The sequence below is a fragment of the Nicotiana tabacum genome, chromosome 18 (genome assembly GCF_000715075.1).
Source record: "Nicotiana tabacum cultivar K326 chromosome 18, ASM71507v2, whole genome shotgun sequence".
Classification (NCBI taxonomy): Eukaryota; Viridiplantae; Streptophyta; class Magnoliopsida; order Solanales; family Solanaceae; genus Nicotiana; species Nicotiana tabacum.
Window position 1 is genome coordinate 127,018,475 of NC_134097.1, and position 19,780 is coordinate 127,038,254.

The following is a 19,780-nucleotide window of genomic DNA, read 5'->3' on the forward strand; positions in this document are numbered from 1 at the left end:
TCAGCAAAATAAAAGCAGGTTGTATAACTGGAATAAACCATCTACTATGTCGTCTTTAACAGTTCCAAATCAATTCTAAGAATACAAACTTCGCTATCTAACTAGAAATTAATTAGAAACATGGGGAATTAGGCCATTAAAACACCATATAAATGAGGAAATGCAACTGAATTCAGAAACAAAGTTGAGGACATGCTTCAAACTCTATATTTCCATTTCACTCTTCAATTCAAACCTTACATTAAATAAGGTTCAAGAGCATGTACCTGGAAGTGATAAAGGAAACAAAGAAGTGAAAAATCAGCAAAGAGCAGCAGCAGTAACCTAGTCAGAAACCAGCAATGAAACAGAATTCTAACAGCAGCTTAAAACCAGGCTTCAGAACTCAAAACTCAGGCCATTTTAACCAAGTGCAAGGTTTGAAACTTTAAGAAATTCCCAGCTAAACAGTGAGATCAAAGAACACTAAAAGCCAAGCAAAATTTAATCAGTTTTTCTAAAGAAACGCAGTAAAATCAGTGTTGTTTTTAGAGTTTTCTCTAGATTCCAACCATTTCAATTTTTCAGTACTTTTGGTCTCCCAAAATCTGCCTTGCTAGTGAAGAAAGGATGCCTTTATAGGCAAGGTTTTAGGGCTGCAAAAATGAACTAAGTTTTGCACCTCTACCCTTTTGATATTTTCATTTTTGCTCGCATACCCTTAATTTAAAACTCAGATTTTCAGAATAGTCCTAAAGGCACCTTCTAGGCAGCTTTCTATTCAGTTAAAAGAGATTCCCCTACCCTGAATTTCCTAACTTACCCCTTATGAGCCTTGTTTTTACTTCAGAGACCAGACCAATATGGGTCAAGTTAACCCAAATCACATTGCTATTGATCTGTATAACCCAAGTCAACTCCCTTTTTGGGCTTTCTGATTTCATAATTCAAATCGAGCCCTAGTCAATAATCACATTTTAACTGGCTAACCAGAATTTCCCACAAGAAAGACCAGAAAACTTTTAAAATGAAACCAAAAACAAAAGAAAAGGGGAAATGAACTAATTAACAAAACACATAAGTTAAATTCGCCATTAGGCTAATTAAGCAAACAGAACAAACGAAAGAAAATGAACACATAACGAAGGAAGGAAGAGAGGAGACAGAAAAAGAGATGAAAGTGAACTTAATCAAAGAAGAAGAAGAAAAATGCAAGAAAAAGGAAAAAGGATGAAAAATACCTAAATTAGACGGGCTTAATCTTGGATTCACCCCTCGAGCTTTCGATTTTGACCGAAATGGGCTTTAATCATGTGTTCTCAAACGAAAACATATGAATAAAGCCAATTTCGACTTCAAATCTTCAATAAGCTCACTAATTTAGGTTTTGGGAATTTAGGGTTCGAATCTTTGATTTAAGATTCGAGGAGCTCCAGGGGGATTCGAGGTAAAATAATTGGAGAATGGGAGAGGGGAGGCTGTGAGAGTTCCATGGTGTTGATTTGGGGTAGTTTGGGGTGGCGCCGCCGGCCCAAGTCGGTGGAAAATGGGGGAGCTTCTAGGGTTTTCTGGGGTGTTCTTTGAAAGAGAGTGAAATGAGAGAGATGATTAGAGGGGGCGGATTCGGACAGTTATATACTGTCACAGACCCCAGTTCCCGTCCGTTCGATTAAGTGAAATCAACGGCTCAGATGATGAGAGGCCAAAACGGCGTCGTTTAGTTCTTGAGCGGGTTTGGAGCGGACTGGGAACGGGTTTGGGCTAGTTTAACGGGTAATTGAAGGGGAAATGGGGGGATTCAATTGGGCTTGGGGATTTCTAATTGATTTGGCCCAAAAATCTGATTTCTTTTACTTCTCTTTTTTTTTTCTTTTTGTTTATTTCAAAATTCTTTTCTTTTCTCAAAATTAAAAATTAAAACCTAAATTAAATCTTAAAACTAAATTAGCCTATCAAAATACTAATTAATTTTAAATAATAATTAACACAAACAATTAAAAACCAAATTTAAAGAAAACTACCAAAATTCGAAATTAAACAATAAAAATGCAAAATAGTTATTTTTTGGTGATTTTTCCATTTTTATAAAGCATACTAATTTACTAATTAATCTAAAAATGTAAAATTAAATTCTAAATGCAAATGCAATAATTTTTTTGTATTTTTATAAATTAAAAAAAAATTAAACATGCACACAAAATGCAAACAATCAGGAAAATTCTACAATAATTCCTAAAATAACAAATAATTAAAAGAAAAATCTAAATTTCGGAATTCTATAGAAGTAATTCAGGTGAGGCAAAAATCACGTGCCCATACTTGTACTTAGCAAAAAAAATACCAATCAAACTAGAATGTAAAGGCAAAGAATTAGATTATTATAATAGCAAAGAACTAGACTAAAAATACAAATAACTAATATGTACCATAAAATTTTAGAAATTTTATATAAAATATATATATATATATATATATATATATATATATATATATATATATATATATATATATAGATGTAATAATAAATTTAAACAGCTACTTTTATAGTCGGTTTGGTTCGGGGTTTTTTGGTTATTTTTTTTATTAAAACCAAAACCAAACCAAATTTGATCGGTTTTTAAAATTCAAAACCAAAACTAAACTAAATATAAAAAGTATCGATATTTTTGGTCGGTCTGGTTCGATTTTTGGTTTGGTTCAATTTTTTGGATTTTTATGAATACCCTAACAATTATACACATATAATACATAAATTTTGCATATAATATATCTCCGTCGGCTATTTTTAGTTTAAGCGATTGGGTGGACGGCTATTGAAAAAATGACATTGTATAGACGCTGTAAAAATAATAGCAGAAAAAATATATAAAAGTTGTATATATATACATTCTGTATGTTATATACAAAAATTATACAAATTTTATACACTTTTTTGGCTACCAGATGTAAATAGTTTCTGGCGCGGGTTAAAAGTGATAATACCTAAAAAATTGCACGGGGCGCCCTATTTGGTCGCCCCCATTTAACCTATGCCAATTGTTTTAAAAGGTTTTAACTTGTACCCAATTTTTAAACAACTTCAGCCCCCTTTCTCCTCCTCCTTCTCCTCCTTCGTTTTCTTCTTCTTCTTCTTCTTTCTTTTGTTGTTGTTGGTGCTGCTATGAAACTTCAGTTCATGGGATGATTGTCATAAATATGTTTATCAGATTATTTAAAAACAAAATTTAAATAATTACGTAAGTTAGTAGACAATAATTTATGAATATTTCCACGTACGTAAGTTAGTAGACAATGATAATTCTGTTCTTTTCACGTTTATTGTTTTCAAAATTTATGATTTAGATACTGTTGGCAATCTGATTATTTATCTAATATGTTAGAAAGCTTTTTCAAAAACTTCAGCTTATATAGTGCTGAAGTTTTTACAAATGAACTAAATAACTTCAGCATCTTCTGTTGAATTTCTTTTGAAAAAGCTTTATGACAAAACTAATGAATCCAGGACAAAAAAACTTCAGCTTTTAGTGCTGAACTTTTTACAAATGAACTAAATAACTTCAGCATCTTCTGCTGAAATTTTTGAAAAAGCTTATCTAGGACAAAAAAAAACTTCATTTTATTTAGTGCTGAAGTTTTTATAAATGAACTAAATAACTTCAGTATCTTCTGCTGAAGTTTTTGAAAAAGCTTAATGACAAAACTAATGAATCCAGGACAAAAAAAATTTAACTTATTTAGTGCAATTACAAACAAAAACTTCAGCAAATAGAGAACAAAACTTCAGCTACTATGCTTAAGTTTAGCAATTACAAACAAAAACTTCAGCCAACAGAGAATAAAACTTCAGCTACTATGCTTAAGTTCAGTAATTACAAACAAAAACTTCAGCAGACTTGGTTTAGCACACTTGCTATTTCAGGCCCGTCTACTAGAATGCTGAAGTTTTGCGTGATTGCCTTTGCTACTTCAGCCCGTATGTTGAAGTTATGCGAAAAAGTGGGTACACTTGCATTTTTTCTTGCAAAGCGGATACAAATTAAAACGTGACCCAAAAAGCGGATATAGATGCAAATCCCTTAATAATACCCCATGGCTATTTGGATTAATTCTTCGTGAAATTATAGCAAAACCTTACAGTTCCTTTAATGGGCTAATGGCCCAATGGGCTTTACAAATATTTCAGTCATCAACCATATGTCGTGTCGTTAGGTACTTCCAATTCTTTTTAAACTTAAGCTGAATAATCTCTCTCTATATATATATAAGCAATGAAGTTATCATATATATTGGCATTGGTTAGGCTAAGTGGCAAGCTATTAAAAAGTCACTTGACGATATTAAAATGAGTTTGTACGGATATTGTCAAATAAGAAAAAATCGGTTAAGAACTATATATACAATCCCATTTACTAAATTAAATCTTTTATTATTCAATTCTACTTTGAATCTTATATGGCAATTTAAATTCAATTTTGTTATAGATCTTTAATTATTTCACTTCCGTTTAGGCTCCTTCATTACAGTGAGTATTATCAATTAAAAGGGGGGTTGAGATAGATTTTGACTCTTCTATGACACAAGTTTGATTTACCTTGAGTACAATATCTTGCAATGTATCTTTTTAGAATTGGTATTTGATTAATCATCTATATCTATTAGAATTTATCCAATACGTTAAATACAAATAATTTTATTTTTTAGATTAAATAATAACATTACGTTGATTGTGAGGAGGAATTACGATTAAAAAATTTATTTTTATCGGCAACAAACCTAGCGGTAATGTGATTTTATTTATTCAAATGAATTTAACTTAAATCGATCATATATATATAAATAAAGATAAATAGAAAACTTGATTTTAGCATATACTATTATTACTTCTACTACTACTACTAATAATAATAATAATAATAATAACAATTATAACATTACGTTAAATACAAATAATTTTATTTTTTAGATTAAATAATAGCATTACGTTGATTGTGAGGAGGAATCACGAATAAAAAAATTATTTTTATCGGCAACAAATCAAGCGGCAATGTGATTTTATTTATTCAAATGAATTAAACTTAAATCGATCCATAGATATGAATAAAAATAAATAGAAACTTGATTTTAGCATATACTGTAATTACTCCCACCACTACTACTAATAATAATAATAACAATAATCACATATCTTCTTTCTATTTATTTGTTATACCAAATTAATTCAAATCATATCCAAGCTTTTAAATTAAAAAATAAAATAAAATAAATTTTATCCAAGCTTTTGAATAAGCAAAGAAAACCTCAAGGACGAAAAAATACTTTGAAATTTTGGTGAAATATAAAGTATGAGCATATGCACTTCTATTTTTAATTATATTAAACACCAAATAAAATGATTATATAAAAGTTTTATAGTAGAAAATATAATATTAAAAAAAATAGAGAGTGTAAGGTTTATACTTTGAACTAAGTTTAAAATAAAATGGCTATATTAAATAAATAATACTAAAAATATTATTGACAAATTTAGACAATAACCTGAGCAGTAGAATAAAAGAATAAAAGCAAATAAAAATGTATTACAAGAAAAAAATTAAATTCATTTGTAATATATTATAATGTGAAGGGTATTTTTGTAAGCAATTAATTTTTAAAAAAATACAATTATTTAATTCACCAAACCAAACAGTGAACAAAAAATAATGTCAATATTACTAATACACTATATTCAATACTATTATTATACTTCCTATGAAACGAACCTAAAGGTAATAAATTGTGTGACTTAGGTTGGTAGAAGTTGATGTTGTTGTGAGAGGTACTATTTTTTATAATTTAAATTAAGATATTACAAAAAAAAATTAGTTATTACTCTATATAATATTAATCCATAGATGTGAGATTATAATATTTGAGTTTCTGCCAATAGTTATTCATTTATGTATAAAAAACTTATATAAAATTTTATGGGATTACAATACTATCCAGATGTGGGCGGATACTAGTTACATGTTGAGTTGCACTAATTCCACCCCAATGGCGATGGCGGGAACACTCCAAATCCTACTCCTCAATCCTCAAAATGGGCGGCGTCCTCATCTTCCGACGACCCAAACCCACTTCCCTTTTTCCAGAATTAGCAGCAACAGAAACATCAACAGGTCACAGCTTCTCATTAGAGCCACTTCACAACACTCAAATCAGGTGAACTTTCCCCCTTTCCTTTCCTTTACTATTATGTTGTTAAAATTGATTTGATGTTAAAAACTGTACAAAATCAAATGTGAAAACAGTTTATTAATTTCTCAGCTGATAGATTATATGGTATTTTCCAGGGAAGTGGTAGTGGAGACCAACTTCCACGGGCTACTGCGAAATCAAACTCAAATTGGGTAAAACCAATTTGGAGTTTTGTATCAAACAACTTTTTGCCTTTAGCTTTAATTGGTGGAGTAACATTAGGGCTTGTTAATCCCACACTTGGTTGTCTTGCTGATAGATATTATCTGTCCAAATTTAGCACTTTTGGGATATTTATAATCTCAGGGCTCACATTGCGTAGTGATGAAGTAGGTGCTGCTGTTGAAGCTTGGCCTGTTGGTATTTTTGGTCTCGTTTCCATTTTGTTCTTCACTCCTTTATTTTCCAAGATTATTATGCTGCTAAAGCTTCAACCTCAAGAATTCGTCACAGGGTTGGCTATATTTAGTTGTATGCCCACAACACTATCTAGTGGAGTGGCACTAACTCGGTTAGCAGGAGGAAACTCTGCTCTCGCTCTGGCGATGACTTTAATATCAAACCTTTTAGGAATTCTGATTATACCTTTTTCAATCTCTAAGCTCATAGCTACTGGGGTTGGTGTGTCTGTCCCGGCTGAGCGGTTGTTTAGAAGCCTTGTTTTCACTCTTTTAGTTCCTCTTCTCGTAGGGAAGGCTTTACGAGAATGTTTCAAAGGTGTGGCTGAGTTTTCTGATCGAAATCGTAAGCTTTTGGCAATGTTGAGTTCTCTCCTCCTAAGTTTAGCCCCGTTTATACAAGTGAGCAGATCGAGGTCACTGCTTTTATTGGTTAAGCCAGAAGTTTTTCTTCTGGCTGTTGTGTTAGGAGTGCTTCTGCATCTCATCCTCTTTGCTTTTAATGCTCTGGCAATAACATTACTTTCCACTACTTCAACATCTTTTTCAAAGAAGGAAAATATTAGTGCTCTTTTACTTGTTGCAAGCCAGAAAACTTTGCCTGTAATGGTAGCAGTAGTGGAACAGCTCGGAAATGCTCTTGGTGAATCTGGTTTGCTGGTTCTTCCCTGCGTAGCCGCACATTTGAACCAGATCATCTTGGACTCTTTGTTGGTGAACTTTTGGCTTCAAAAAGATCGTGCTTCGGGTAATCTGAAGACTGCTTAAGATCATCTCAAGTTCCCAGATGGTAGGTGCTGCACACAAGAAGGAATAATTCACATGTAAGTCATTGAAGTCTAGAACTTCTAATAGCGATACTTATTTTTCTGATGAAGTTCCAATGGTAGTAGCCTCATTAACCTGGAAAGATCATCTGTATAATCTCTCCATGATAGTGAAGCTGATGTAAAATAACCATCTTATTGAATTTAACAATACTTATGTTTCACACAAAAAGAATAAAAACACGACCCTCTAACTTGCCCCATTTTTCATTTAGATATCTGTACTAAGGGTTGTACCTATTGAACACCTAAACTCAAGCAAAATTGTGTCTATTAGGCACATCTTGCACAGTTTTTGGCCCAATCTTGGAGCGTCTCGCCAAACGCCTCCTTTGTGGAGTCTGGAGAGTTAACCAATTAAAACATTCCACCATTTTAACTTAACACATCAGATATAACTCTAGGAAAATGTCGACCTGCTACTTTTTGGAGGAAAAGTTCTGGTCCAGCAAAAGCTTGGAGAGATAAACTCCCAAATTCCATCCTTTCCTACTTAAATTCATCCAATCAAACTCAAGATCATTTTAGTCTCCGATAACCACCACATTCCTCGTCGTTGCAAAACTCAGTCTTAACTCCTACCTGTTCCTCATCGATTAACCCCACAGTCAACACTGCTCCATTTTCGTCAGTCAACAACAACTACAACAAATCCAATGTAATCCCACAAGTGGGGTCTGGGGAGGGTAATGTATAAATCTTACCCCTACCTTGTGTAGGTAGAGAGGTTGTTTCTGCTGGACCCTCGGCTCAAGAAAAGCATATTTCAATCTCTGTCGGTCGTGGTGATTAAAATTCCTCAAATGCAAAACCCTTTAACACTTAACAAGAAATTCTCTAACTACACCCTATAGTGGCCATGGAAACTGAAACATTTATGTGGGTTTTTGGTTTCTGATGGTGTGTTGCTGGGAGAAATATAAACAGAAAAATAAAGAAATAGCCAAGAACCAAGGAAAGAAGTGGGTGGAAATAGAAGTGAAAACATCTTGTAATTGTTGTTTTCATCTTAATTAGTTTAGTTATCTTGTTTCCGTGTAAATGTTTCAGCACCTTCGGATGAATCTATTTGTTGTTTTTTTTTCTTCGGAAAAATGTGTTTGTTCACTTTGTTTATCGATCTTGCTTCTATTTGATCACTCTCGCTTTTTTACAATTCTTATGTCCAAACGCCCACTAAGACACTCACTTTGTCATGTCCGTATTTCGCGTTTAATAGAAATGTTTTGTGAAGTTCAAGTGTTCAATAGATACAATTCTTAGTTTAGGTATCTAAATGAAAAGTATGCAAGTTTACGGGGCCACATATGTGTTCAGCCTTAAACAACTTGCTTCAATATTTAGTACGAAGTGTCTTTGGCTGTCTTTAAGGTCCAAAAAAATCAAGCTAATATTTAAGCAGAAATTCATACATAGATAGATCTCCTTAAAAATACACTAATGTTAGCAAGAAATTTGACGTACCCGTCCCATTTCAAAAATAATGGCAATACGATTTTGAGGAGAAACATTAAGGCAAATTATTTAAAAAATAAATGAAGTACGTATAATCGTAGACACTTCAAAAATTCATTTTTATCTTACAATATGGCTGAATACTCAAAATGAAAATGAAAAAAATAGGGGGAAAAGAAAAAGAATGCATGGTAGGAAAGGAATGGTAATTATTCAAAGCAATCACTTGACGTATCACAACCGTTGAAAAATCATCATCTCTTCAAAATAGTACGATCACGAGCAATCTTCACCGTCCAATATCTAAAGTTACAACCAAAATACAAACAAGGAAACTCCAATAACCAACACAGCCATGGCATGCATGGCAATGCTCTCAGCACCGGAATCATCTACCGGCGAGTCATCATTGCCGGAGCTAGGGCTTAAGGCTGCCGGAGACTTCCTCTTTGACTTCAATGAAGCCGGAGCGGGCGCCATTGCTGGAGCAGGAGCAGCAAATATACTCAAAGGTTGAAGCACTTTATCAACCTGTCAAGAAGATAATTAGAAGATGAGAATTGAAATAGTTATTGTCGAAGATGTAATACTAAGTTACTAACATTGAAATCTACAAAAATTGATTTTAACATAAGTGAAGAATTTGGATATATGCAACTTGATAAGTTCTTTGAAATTTCAATGTGAACTTTACATTCTACAACCAAATTTGTGTAGATTCAATGGTGAAGAGTTAATTTAGTTCTTAAAATGTATAAGTCGGTTAACATTTTCGAGTTATTTTTTTCTATCAATATTTTACTCTTGGCGGTGTTTGATATGACAGAAATTATTTTTTCAGAACATCTTCAGGGAAAAATGACTTATTGCCTAAAAAATATTTTTCATGGTAAATATTTTCCAATGTTTGCTCGGGGAGTAAAAAATACTTGTAATAAAAAATGACTTCCGTCCAAAAGTGAAAAATGTCATTTTTTGTCCTTTTGGGGGAAAAGATTTTCTTCCTACCAAACACACCCTTGGTGTGTGTGTGTTTTCGTAATAACAATTCTAACCTGATAAACTGCAAGCTGACCATCAGTGTAAATTGTGTTAGCCACAGTAGCATCATCAACACCGGTGGATACATTCACTTGGTTGCCGGAAGTCGTCACATTTAACGGAAAATCTCCCGGACTAGCATCTCCGGCTTGTGTTCTTAACGGATTACTCACAGTTTGAAACTGAGTCATAGAAATAAAATTTGGAAGAACATGAAACTGCACTAGCTGAACTTGCTGTTGAGCACTTAAAGAATTTATAGTGCCAGATTTAAGGTTAGAAAATGCATTATCAGTTGGTGCGAAAACAGTCATTCCTTGATTAGAATTGTTGAGTTGTGTATTAATTTGATCACCAACTTGTGTGACTTTCATTAGTCGGATTAAAGTGGTGAATTGGCCAGCTTTTTCTAGTATTTTTGTTATATTGGTTGGTCCAGAGGGAGCTGGGGCTGTAGCAGTTTGAGCTTGGGTTAAGGTGAAAAATTGGAGGATAAGTAAAAGGAGCGAAAGAGATGAAAAAATATGGTGTTTCATATTTCAAGAATGGAATGGTTGGAATATGGAGTAGGGAAGTTTGAACTTTGAAAGGAGAATGATGTGGTTTGCTAATAGAGGAGAAGACTAGGGTTTTTATGGATAGGAAAGAATGTGTTAGGTGAGGGGGAGAAGGCATTATAGTTCTTATCAAATTACTACTACATCTAACTAGTTTAAAACTTCTAATACATTATCAAGTTACATAAAAGATTATTATATGTAATCGTCTTTAATAAATTGATCCATGACAAGAAAATATACATAAGCGGTTTTAGAATTAAATCTAATATTATGTTCGATTGACCTTTAAATTTTTTAAGTTGATTGCATTTTACTTTTGAAATTATAGGTTAACATTTAATATTTATTAATTTTTCGTATCGGAAACCCGCAACACAAAAGTTGCATCCACCATTGAAAATATATGAGTCAAGCAATCAGGTACATAAGTATACAAATCATGTGAATTTTGTTTATGCTATCGGTAAATATGAGTAAATTCTACTCTCTCTCTCTGTTTCAATTTGTTTGCATTCGGTTTTAAAAAAAAAAAAAAACTTTCAAAATTTATTGTCTTAAATAAACCATAACATTTGTGTGACTGCTTTAAGGCTTAGAAATTTGTCGTAAATATTTGAGATGTTATAAAAGCTTCTCGTTAAGAAATAGAAATGCGCCACTTATTTTGAAACAAATTAATAAGGAAATAATGTCTAACAAAGCGGAATGGAGGAAGTAATACTATGGCATTCCTTAACATTGAAGTTTGGTGGGAAGTTACAATTGCAGTGGTTACAAAAAGGAAAAAATCTCCACATTCCTTTTAAGACTGACTGACCATTAAATCTTGAAAGAGAGAGTTGGAATGGGAAAGGTGTGGCTGAGGTGGAGGTTAAGGAACTATTGTAGCTGATAGTTTGCTTGGAAAGGCAGGAACATAGAGATCTAAAATGAGATGGATACTACTACTACTACTAAAGTTTTCTATGATTGCTTAGCTTACACTTGTGTGAACAAATAATTTTTGTAGGGCATGATTTCTTTGCTGCATACTTAAAAATGAAGCTTTCAATTATATCATTTCAGTTCTTCGGCCGAGTGTCTCTCGAAAATAGTTTTTCTATCTGCACAAGACAGGAATAATACTCTCTACCCTCCTAAACATCAATTGTAAGATTACACTGGATATATTATTGTTGTTCTTGATCATCTCGACCCAATCCATGATCTCTACAGTTGGTTACTATTCTTCAAATCTTACTCGTGTAGATACCCAAACTAAGCTAAATTCTAATCTTGTTTTTTCTTCTTATTAATTTTTTTATTTATGCTGGTATGAATGAAGAATTTTCTTCTTTTTTCTTTTTATTAATTTTTTTCCTTTGTGCTGATATGAATGAAGATAGTGTACCAATAAATGATATGAATGAAGGTACTCGATAACAAGGAAAATTCTAACTGTTCCTCAGCTTCTTTATGAGTATCATTAGAAAGTGGGAAACTGAGGAAGTGTTTGGTATGACAAAAAATATTTCTTGAGTCATTTTCTAGTGTTTAATTGTGTTAAAAAAAAAATGGAAAATACTTTCTAGAATAAGGAGAAAAATAACTTCTCTCACTTTTAGATGAAAGTAATATTTTTCTCAACCTTTAACTTCATATTACTTCTTTAACCAAAACTTACACATTATACTAGAGACTGACTACGTACTTTAGATTATACCAAATGAAGCTGATCGCTTTAAATTTTTTACTATTTGGAAACATATGAGCTTGACCATTTTCTATATGGTCCAGATTAGTTAATACTATTTGTTTTTAGAAAATTACAAACATTTCCTTATTTCTTTGCTGTTCTGGTTCATAATTCAGTACACCTCGCAGCACCAAACTTAGAAAAGGTTGCGAGAAAACTTGCTGATCATTCAGTCAAACCTGAGAAGTGAGAACTACTGCTTACCTAACTGTAGATTAATTTGGTTAAGCAAAATCTCTAAACTGATTTAGAGAAAACAGATTAAGTTCACTGGAATATGCTTAAGGGATGTTGTTTACTAACAGCCACATCGCACCAAAATCTTCAATTTGACGAGCATAAAACTTAAATTCTAGATACCCATCTTTTATCTAAAAGCATACACCTTAATATATGTATATAACATAATTAAATCTAATGTAACCAACAACATTTTGCATGAGTTCGAAATTGAAACATGACAATTATTTATAGACAAAATTTGGATTTATTAGAAATTATAAACACAACCAAAGTCTTCAGTTACTTCTTGCAACTTCAGATGCATTGTGATCAAATTAGTGAAGTTTAGGTTTCAGGTAAGCCTCCTCCTGAGTATTCCCACCATTATTTTCAGCAGTCTCCTGAGATATCCACTCGCTATAGGAGTCTTCTTTACAACGTTACCAAAACGATTATTAATCATCTTAGAAGCCTCTTGAATGCCACCGACACGAGTTTGAGCTGTGGAAGTAGCAAAACAAAGGAGGAGGACAAAGATGGCTGCTGCGATTTCTTTACCCATGGAGATTATAATTTGTATGTCAAATGATACAATATGCACATTATATAGGAATCTTGAGAGACAGGGGTCCATTATAGAATTGTTGATATATGCCTTTTGCAATACAAAATCCATTCACTTCTCGACAATATTTGCATCCTTGAGCAACAATAGTTCACCTAAGCAATTTTGAGTGGAAGTGTTAACTGTAGATTTGGTTGTATGTGCCTTCTCTAAAGCATAATCCAATCACTATTGGACAATCTTGAATCCTTGATTAGTATTAGTAAAAATAATGTCAAATCATCCTGTGTGATCATAACAAAAAAGTTATCACACAAATTCAGCTAAGTTTTTTTTGGAAATTTTCGGACATCACTAAACTGTTAAAGTAAAATAATAGGCAAAGTATTGTTCACTGACAAAATATGGATTATGTGAACTCATAGTCGCTCCACCAAACTAGTTATTTTATGTACATGTATTATTTGCTGGCCCCATACTTCAAAAATATTGAATGGTGCACTTGGTTAAATACCGAGTTATTTACCTAGAGGAATAGAAATCAATTCTCATTTAATACTTTTTTGCACTTTCTTTGGTGGTGCACCTATGTTCTAGTAATTCCAGACTCGCCTCAGAACACCGCAATGTCATGTTGAAATGGACAATTGAGATCCTCGTCAAACAGTTTAATCTCAGAAACACAAATGCATTTTAGTCCTTCAAATATTTGACCCTCAAAAGACCTGAAAAGGAACTACATCTTGCATAACTGGCAAGGGGATAAAAAAATATAACATAGTATTTGCCCGGAAAAAGCCTCTCTATCCCTCCGGGGTAGGGGTAAGGTCTGCGTACAATTTACCCTTTCCAAACCCCACTGAGTGGGATTTTACTGGGTTGTTGTTGTAGTAGTAGTATTTGCTCTCTGGAAAGCATCATCATACACTCTTTTATGTACATGTACAAGATTCCTCGAGGAAAAAGTGGTTACAAATTTATTTGGTTTACATAAGATACCAGTTTGTTTTCAATGAAATTCCTTATACTAGTTGCATCACCCTGCCGGACAATTCTTCCATCTTCCATGTAAACTGCACCATCTGCAAACTCTAGTTCTTCCAAACGATGGGTCACCCACAAAGCTGTAATTTCTTTAGATGTATCCATGGAGTTTCTCACTGCTTTTATTACTCCAATCTAGCAAAAGTTGAAAGAGAGAAAGAACTTCAATCTGTGAAATTGATCTATTCCAATCCAGATTAAAGTCTCTCCTCGCTAAAAATCAAATGTCAACTCATAGTGATTTTCAAAATTTCCTTCCTCTTCCGGCCAACACAAAAGCCCAAGGGAAAAAGGAATACATGAAGAACACAGAACAAAGAAAGGAATAAGCACATCATGCAGAGAAGGCAAGTCATCAACCTAAGAAGAATACTAGTATAGTCAAACTACTTTCCACCTTGCCAAAAAAAATTTCTTTGCCCGATGTTTCAAATGGTAGTTCGATGTATATATTGATGCCATTTAACATATTTGACACTAAGAGGATGCTACCTCTCTCTGTTCACCATGAGCCAAAGTTTCGAATTTAAGAACATCTGCTGTACTTGGGACTTCACTAAACAATAATTTTGAGTAGTTTCAGTTCAAGAAAATGCCATTTAAGACCTATTTGTTGGACAGTTTCAACAGTTGAATAGCAGGCTAATAGGTTGAGGCGACCAACTAGCATTGAATTGCAGTGTTTTTGTCATCTGATACCAGCATACATCCTTGATATACCTCCAATAGTTTCTTGTGGTGTGGGGAGGGGGTGGAATACTCTTCATTAAATTTCTCGATGCACGTTCCTCGGAAGATATATATTTCATCATTTATTCATTTCGGCAAGGGCATGCGGTTTTTAGATTGGTAGGTCATGCATGTGATTTACCCAACAAGTGAAAGATTAGATGCTACAAAGTGACATAAGAATTGAATCAGATTATACCTGATCAGTTTCATCCAAAAAAGTAGTCAGTTCATCAAGTAACAAAACTTTGCAAGCTTCAGCCAAAGCACCAGCAGTAGCAACCCTTTGTTTTTGACCACCGCTAAGAGTGTGAACTGGTTTCTGCACGGCGTAAACAAAAGCACAGACGTGAGAGCAGTTCAGTTTTATATTGACCTGTTAGGAACCCAGGAAATCATATCTGAAGAACATACTTTCAAATACTCAGACATCCCAACTGCATCCAAAGCTCTTGCCACCCTAGTCCTAATCTCAGCTGGTGTTAAGTTCAATTTACCAAGACCAAAAGCAACATCAGCTTCCACCGTAGGCATCACGACCTGTAAGCACAAGAAATAAAGAAGCCATACATTTAAGAGCGAAGAGCAGAATAACTTTCTTAATACATGGCCGTGGAATGTCCACTTCATATCAAAGCCAGTTTGTAGGTTTAGGTATAAAACCAAACCAATAAAACCATCCAGCCAAACTAAGAAAACATTTAAAAGGCAAACTTAGCTCCCTGCTTTGCCCTACCAAGCACATCATCTATTTCGCAGAGACCTCCTGAATTTATCATAGCAAAAGCATATGAGGCTATGTTATAGAGTCCTTGTACATTACCGCACAAAAGGAAAAGGGATCAATGTAAGAGAAACTCTATAGAGATGGCACTCTGTAGCATCATAAATCCAATTCAAAGAATAAAATGCAGACTTGGAATAATGACAGAGGAGTGCGCTATTGAATGACTCATGAGTGCAATGCCAAAATGATGTGGACTTCGCTACCACATATCCTAGAGGTTTTCCAAAGTTGTACAAAGTACAAACTGCAGCATCTACCCAAAGTAATGGTCATATAGAGTTACAGACTTAACCAGAATTCGTGTAGAAGCTAAAGAATTTTTTTCAGATTCTGCCTACTATAGATCTACAACAGAAGTTCTATTAAAAAGTATTAGTCCTTATGACGCAAAAAGCATGGAAAAACACTCGGAAATGATAATTTTTGCCAAATCTAAACTCGATTGAGATATAGTTCAAGCGAAGAAAGAAACTCAAAAGCTTAATTAGATTAATCGGATCACTATCAAGTGGAGTTGATCTCTCTAATTTGGAATTAAGCTTATACAAGATGAAGCATTCAATCTTCTGCTGTTCCATTATGATTTACATTCTTTTTTTTTCTATAAAGGTGGTACCCGAGCCAGCTTATGCACACCTCGGCAACACCAGGTACATGTTACCTTCATGTACCTCGCACCAGCATAGCAACTCTAGCCTATAAGGCTTACGCAAATGGGAAAAAATCACCAAACTCTTTGTCTCTGGTAGGATTTCAACCCTTGTCTCTCATGGTTTTCACCCAATTATTGACGTTAGGCAACACCTCGGTGCCCCTTATGATATACATTCTTTTGCAATCGTTCCATGAAATACCAAGCCTCAATTATTAAAACAAACCTATATTATTGCTTAAAATATCGGATATAGTGAGGATTCATATAGGTGATCCCAACTAGGTTTGAACTGAGGTGCAGTAGTAGTTATTGTTGCTGTGATAAGTATCTAAAGTCTCAAGTTTTGCACCATAAATCTGACCATTCTTTCATTATCAACAATTTAAAAGTCATTGACACAATATGGGATTGCAAATATTCTTGCTTAATCGTCCAATTTAATCCACAAAATCAGCACAAATCTGAATACGACAAAGGATTAGGAAGCATTGCCATCTAATGACAAATATAAATGATAAAAATGGAAACTTTTGAGCTCGGCAAACACACCTGATGATCAGGGTTCTGATACACAAAGCTCCTTGGCCTCTCCACAGACAAGAACCCATCATCTGGACTCAATAAACCTGCTAATATCTGGGATAATTTCACCCCAAAAAGAACAAAACCCAAAATCCCGTAACGCTAACCAGCCTTACTAGAAGATACAAAATTTTGCACAGTTTACATACACAATTTAGAGGGTTTACCTTTAAAAGGGTTGATTTTCCACAGCCATTGGGTCCAAGAAGCATCCAGAATTGCCCAGAGGGAATTTTCAGTGAGCAATCCTTTAGAATCGGAAGCACTTTCCCCTGTCTGGAGACAACTGAATAGCTAAGGTTTTGAGCGTCAATTGCAAAGCTGTCAGCTGTTGCGACATTTCTACAAACACAAAGTAAGCAAATTATGGTACATATGATAGAGCATGGGCATATTGAGAAACAGGAAAATGTGGAGAAATAGAGATTGCCTGAGGGAGTGGGAGTAAATGGGTGGCAATTGCAGAGCTGAAGCTCGGATACAAACCGACTGTATCATTTTTACCCCAAAAAAAGCTGAGATGCAACCTTTACAGCTTTGTTTGGATCATTGTTATCCAAAAATAATATTTATTTCGATGGTTTAATTAAAATTGGTTATATTATATTGTTCAATTTATTATTTCAGAATAATAAAAAGGGGTTTTTACCTAGCTATACTATAATAATAACCTATTTACCATCTTTATTTAGGTTCCTTATTAGTTACTTTGTATATTTATATTTACAAGTTATATACAAAACCATAAAAAAGAAGAAAATTCAAGATCCCTTAAATTTAGCCTATCAGTTACATGACACCCACCTCATTTCCAATAACCCCTACATTTAAAATTTTGTTCCTTTTCCAAAAGATTTCAAAATTATTTTCTCTCTCTTGATAATCACCCAAAATCTTTCTTATTTTTTTATAGGCACTGTTATCCCTCCAAAATTGTCGATTCTTATCCTTTTCTAAAGCTTTTCAAACCCAATTTTGCTCTTTCTTACTAATCATTCAAAATCTTTGTTTCTTATTGATACAATACAGACGAAATTCGCAATATTGCTCTAGAATCAAGTTGTAGATAAGTTTTGAATCTTGTTTTCTTTCTTTCTAAATCTTTATTATATGTGACTTGTATATGATACATGAATATCCAAAATAATACTTGATACAATACTAATATAATTATAATATTAGATTTTTAGTGTAGAGTTGTGATTGAAACTTGAAAAAGAAAAAGATTATAATTGTATCAATTTTTCAAAAATATATTGTGATTGTATTATACTTGTATATGTATCGTAATTGTTGGAGGAATTGTATTACAAATGTATGATAATTGTATATTTATTGTATATTGTTACGAGCAGTTGTGAGTTCGTGACGAATTTCACTGTTTGTATAACAAATATATAATAATTATATATTAATGTATTAGTATTATATCAGATATTATTTTGGGTATTAATGTACCATATACAAGTTAGATACAATTGTGATACAAGTATGATACAATTATATTTTAGGCATTGATGTATCCGATACAATTCAAATCAATTATGATACAACTATCATACAGTTCCTGAATGTTTCTTCATTTTCAGTGTTGTCCAATCTCCCAGCAAAAGAACGATGCAGTCGATAATTTTTTAATAATATAAAGTTATCGGCAATGGTGGGAAGAGAGAAGATAGAGATTCTAGGCGTAGATTAAGGGATTTTGATGTAAAAAAAAAAGGAGAGGGAAGAGGAGAGGTAAAAAAAAGAAAAGAATATAATTAAATCTCTTAATTGAAGGCACTAATAATGGGGTGAGAGCCTTTTAATGAGCAATCTACATAATTTGTAAGAAAAACCTAGATACTTATTAAAAACTACAAAGCATAGAGAACATATGTAAATAAGTTTCTAATATAGTATAGCTAGGTAAAAATCCCTAATGAAAAGTCTCATTTTTTAAAACAACCAATTTGATATGGTGGATTATTTCCTATTTTTCTTTCCAATTATGCTCTAACTTATTACTCTACAGTTCTATTTTATCCTTTACCTTTTTTCATTTTAACTCAAAATCTCTAACCTATGACCCACTTTGCCTTTGTCTTTTTTTTTTTTTTTTTTGCCAACTCCAACCCCAAAGGTAAAAAAGAATAGGTTTTGCCTTCTTCTTCTTCTTTTTTTCTTTTTTCTTTTTCTCCTAATTTGATTTTAACTCCAATTTTAATTATTTTAATCTCCAATTAGTTGCATTATTGGTTGTTTTCAAGTGCGGTTGTTTTCAAGTGTACTAAGTATTATTATTTATCTTCTGAACTTCTTGTTTCTTTATCATCATTCTTTTTTTCTAAATGATAGTTAACCTTATTTTCAGGTTTTTGCTCTTGTTTTCACTTGGCAATTGAAATTAGAGTAATATTATTTATGATATAATTGCTAAGGATTTTATGGAATATGAATATTTCATTATAAATTATATGTCACGTTGTTCGAAAACTATTATGTTATGTACTTTAAGTTATGGATTATATGTCATGTTGGAAAATATAACTTATGATCTAAATTCTGAACAGAGTGTACTAAATATTTTATTTTTTATTTTTTATTATTATGATCTACTTATGAATGGAGTGTTACTTATTATTGTTTTTAATATTATTAACTTGTTCCATCAATTTTGTTAGAATTTGCATGAATTTAATTGCTTAATTTATTTACAAGATATAATTGGTGATAAATTAGTAGAAATAGATTTTCTTAAATTATTTTTATGCGTAATTCTTGATAAATTTAATATTTAAAACAATTGAGGGTATTTTAGTAAACTTATCAATTACAATACAATACGATACAGTCAAAGCAAATAAATTTAACAACAGCAAACAATACAATCTATCCAAACATCGTATTCATAAAACGATACGATACAATATAGTACAATATAATACAATACATTATAAAATAATGGGTAACAATTATCCA

At 32.8% G+C, this 19,780-nt stretch overlaps 3 protein-coding genes across 3 annotated transcripts; 1 reads left to right on the forward strand and 2 right to left on the reverse strand.

Moving 5' to 3' along the window:
• The first annotated feature begins 5,939 nt into the window (after window positions 1–5,939).
• Window positions 5,940–7,622, forward strand: LOC107812974 (putative sodium/metabolite cotransporter BASS4, chloroplastic). The gene is made up of 2 exons (XM_016638168.2): window positions 5,940–6,180; window positions 6,312–7,622. Exons 1-2 carry the CDS (start codon window positions 5,965–5,967, stop codon window positions 7,380–7,382), a joined length of 1,287 nt encoding a protein of 428 aa, XP_016493654.1. The 5' UTR covers window positions 5,940–5,964; the 3' UTR covers window positions 7,383–7,622.
• Window positions 7,623–9,088: 1,466 nt separating this feature from the next.
• On the reverse strand, window positions 9,089–10,559 carry LOC107812975 (fasciclin-like arabinogalactan protein 11). The gene is made up of 2 exons (XM_016638170.2): window positions 9,952–10,559; window positions 9,089–9,427 (listed from the first exon to the last, which is right to left on the reverse strand). Exons 1-2 carry the CDS (start codon window positions 10,471–10,473, stop codon window positions 9,206–9,208), a joined length of 744 nt encoding a protein of 247 aa, XP_016493656.1. The 5' UTR covers window positions 10,474–10,559; the 3' UTR covers window positions 9,089–9,205.
• A 3,182-nt stretch (window positions 10,560–13,741) lies between these two features.
• Window positions 13,742–17,399, reverse strand: LOC107812976 (ABC transporter I family member 10). The gene is made up of 6 exons (XM_016638171.2): window positions 17,247–17,399; window positions 16,984–17,158; window positions 16,784–16,870; window positions 15,207–15,332; window positions 14,992–15,114; window positions 13,742–14,198 (listed from the first exon to the last, which is right to left on the reverse strand). Exons 1-6 carry the CDS (start codon window positions 17,312–17,314, stop codon window positions 13,989–13,991), a joined length of 789 nt encoding a protein of 262 aa, XP_016493657.1. The 5' UTR covers window positions 17,315–17,399; the 3' UTR covers window positions 13,742–13,988.
• Window positions 17,400–19,780: the final 2,381 nt, after the last annotated feature.

Coding starts and splice junctions, on each gene's coding strand:
- LOC107812976 (XM_016638171.2), bottom strand. CDS start 17,314: ATGATACAGTCGGTTTGTATCCGAGCTTCAGCTCTGCAATTGCCACCC. Junction 17,159..17,246: donor ATTTACTCCCACTCCCTCAG/GCAATCTCTATT, acceptor TTGTGTTTGTAG/AAATGTCGCAACAGCTGACA. Junction 14,199..14,991: donor TTTTGGATGAAACTGATCAG/GTATAATCTGAT, acceptor AACTTTTGCTAG/ATTGGAGTAATAAAAGCAGT.
- LOC107812975 (XM_016638170.2), bottom strand. CDS start 10,473: ATGAAACACCATATTTTTTCATCTCTTTCGCTCCTTTTACTTATCCTC. Junction 9,428..9,951: donor GTCAGCTTGCAGTTTATCAG/GTTAGAATTGTT, acceptor TCTTCTTGACAG/GTTGATAAAGTGCTTCAACC.
- LOC107812974 (XM_016638168.2), top strand. CDS start 5,965: ATGTGGGCGGATACTAGTTACATGTTGAGTTGCACTAATTCCACCCCA. Junction 6,181..6,311: donor CTTCACAACACTCAAATCAG/GTGAACTTTCCC, acceptor GGTATTTTCCAG/GGAAGTGGTAGTGGAGACCA.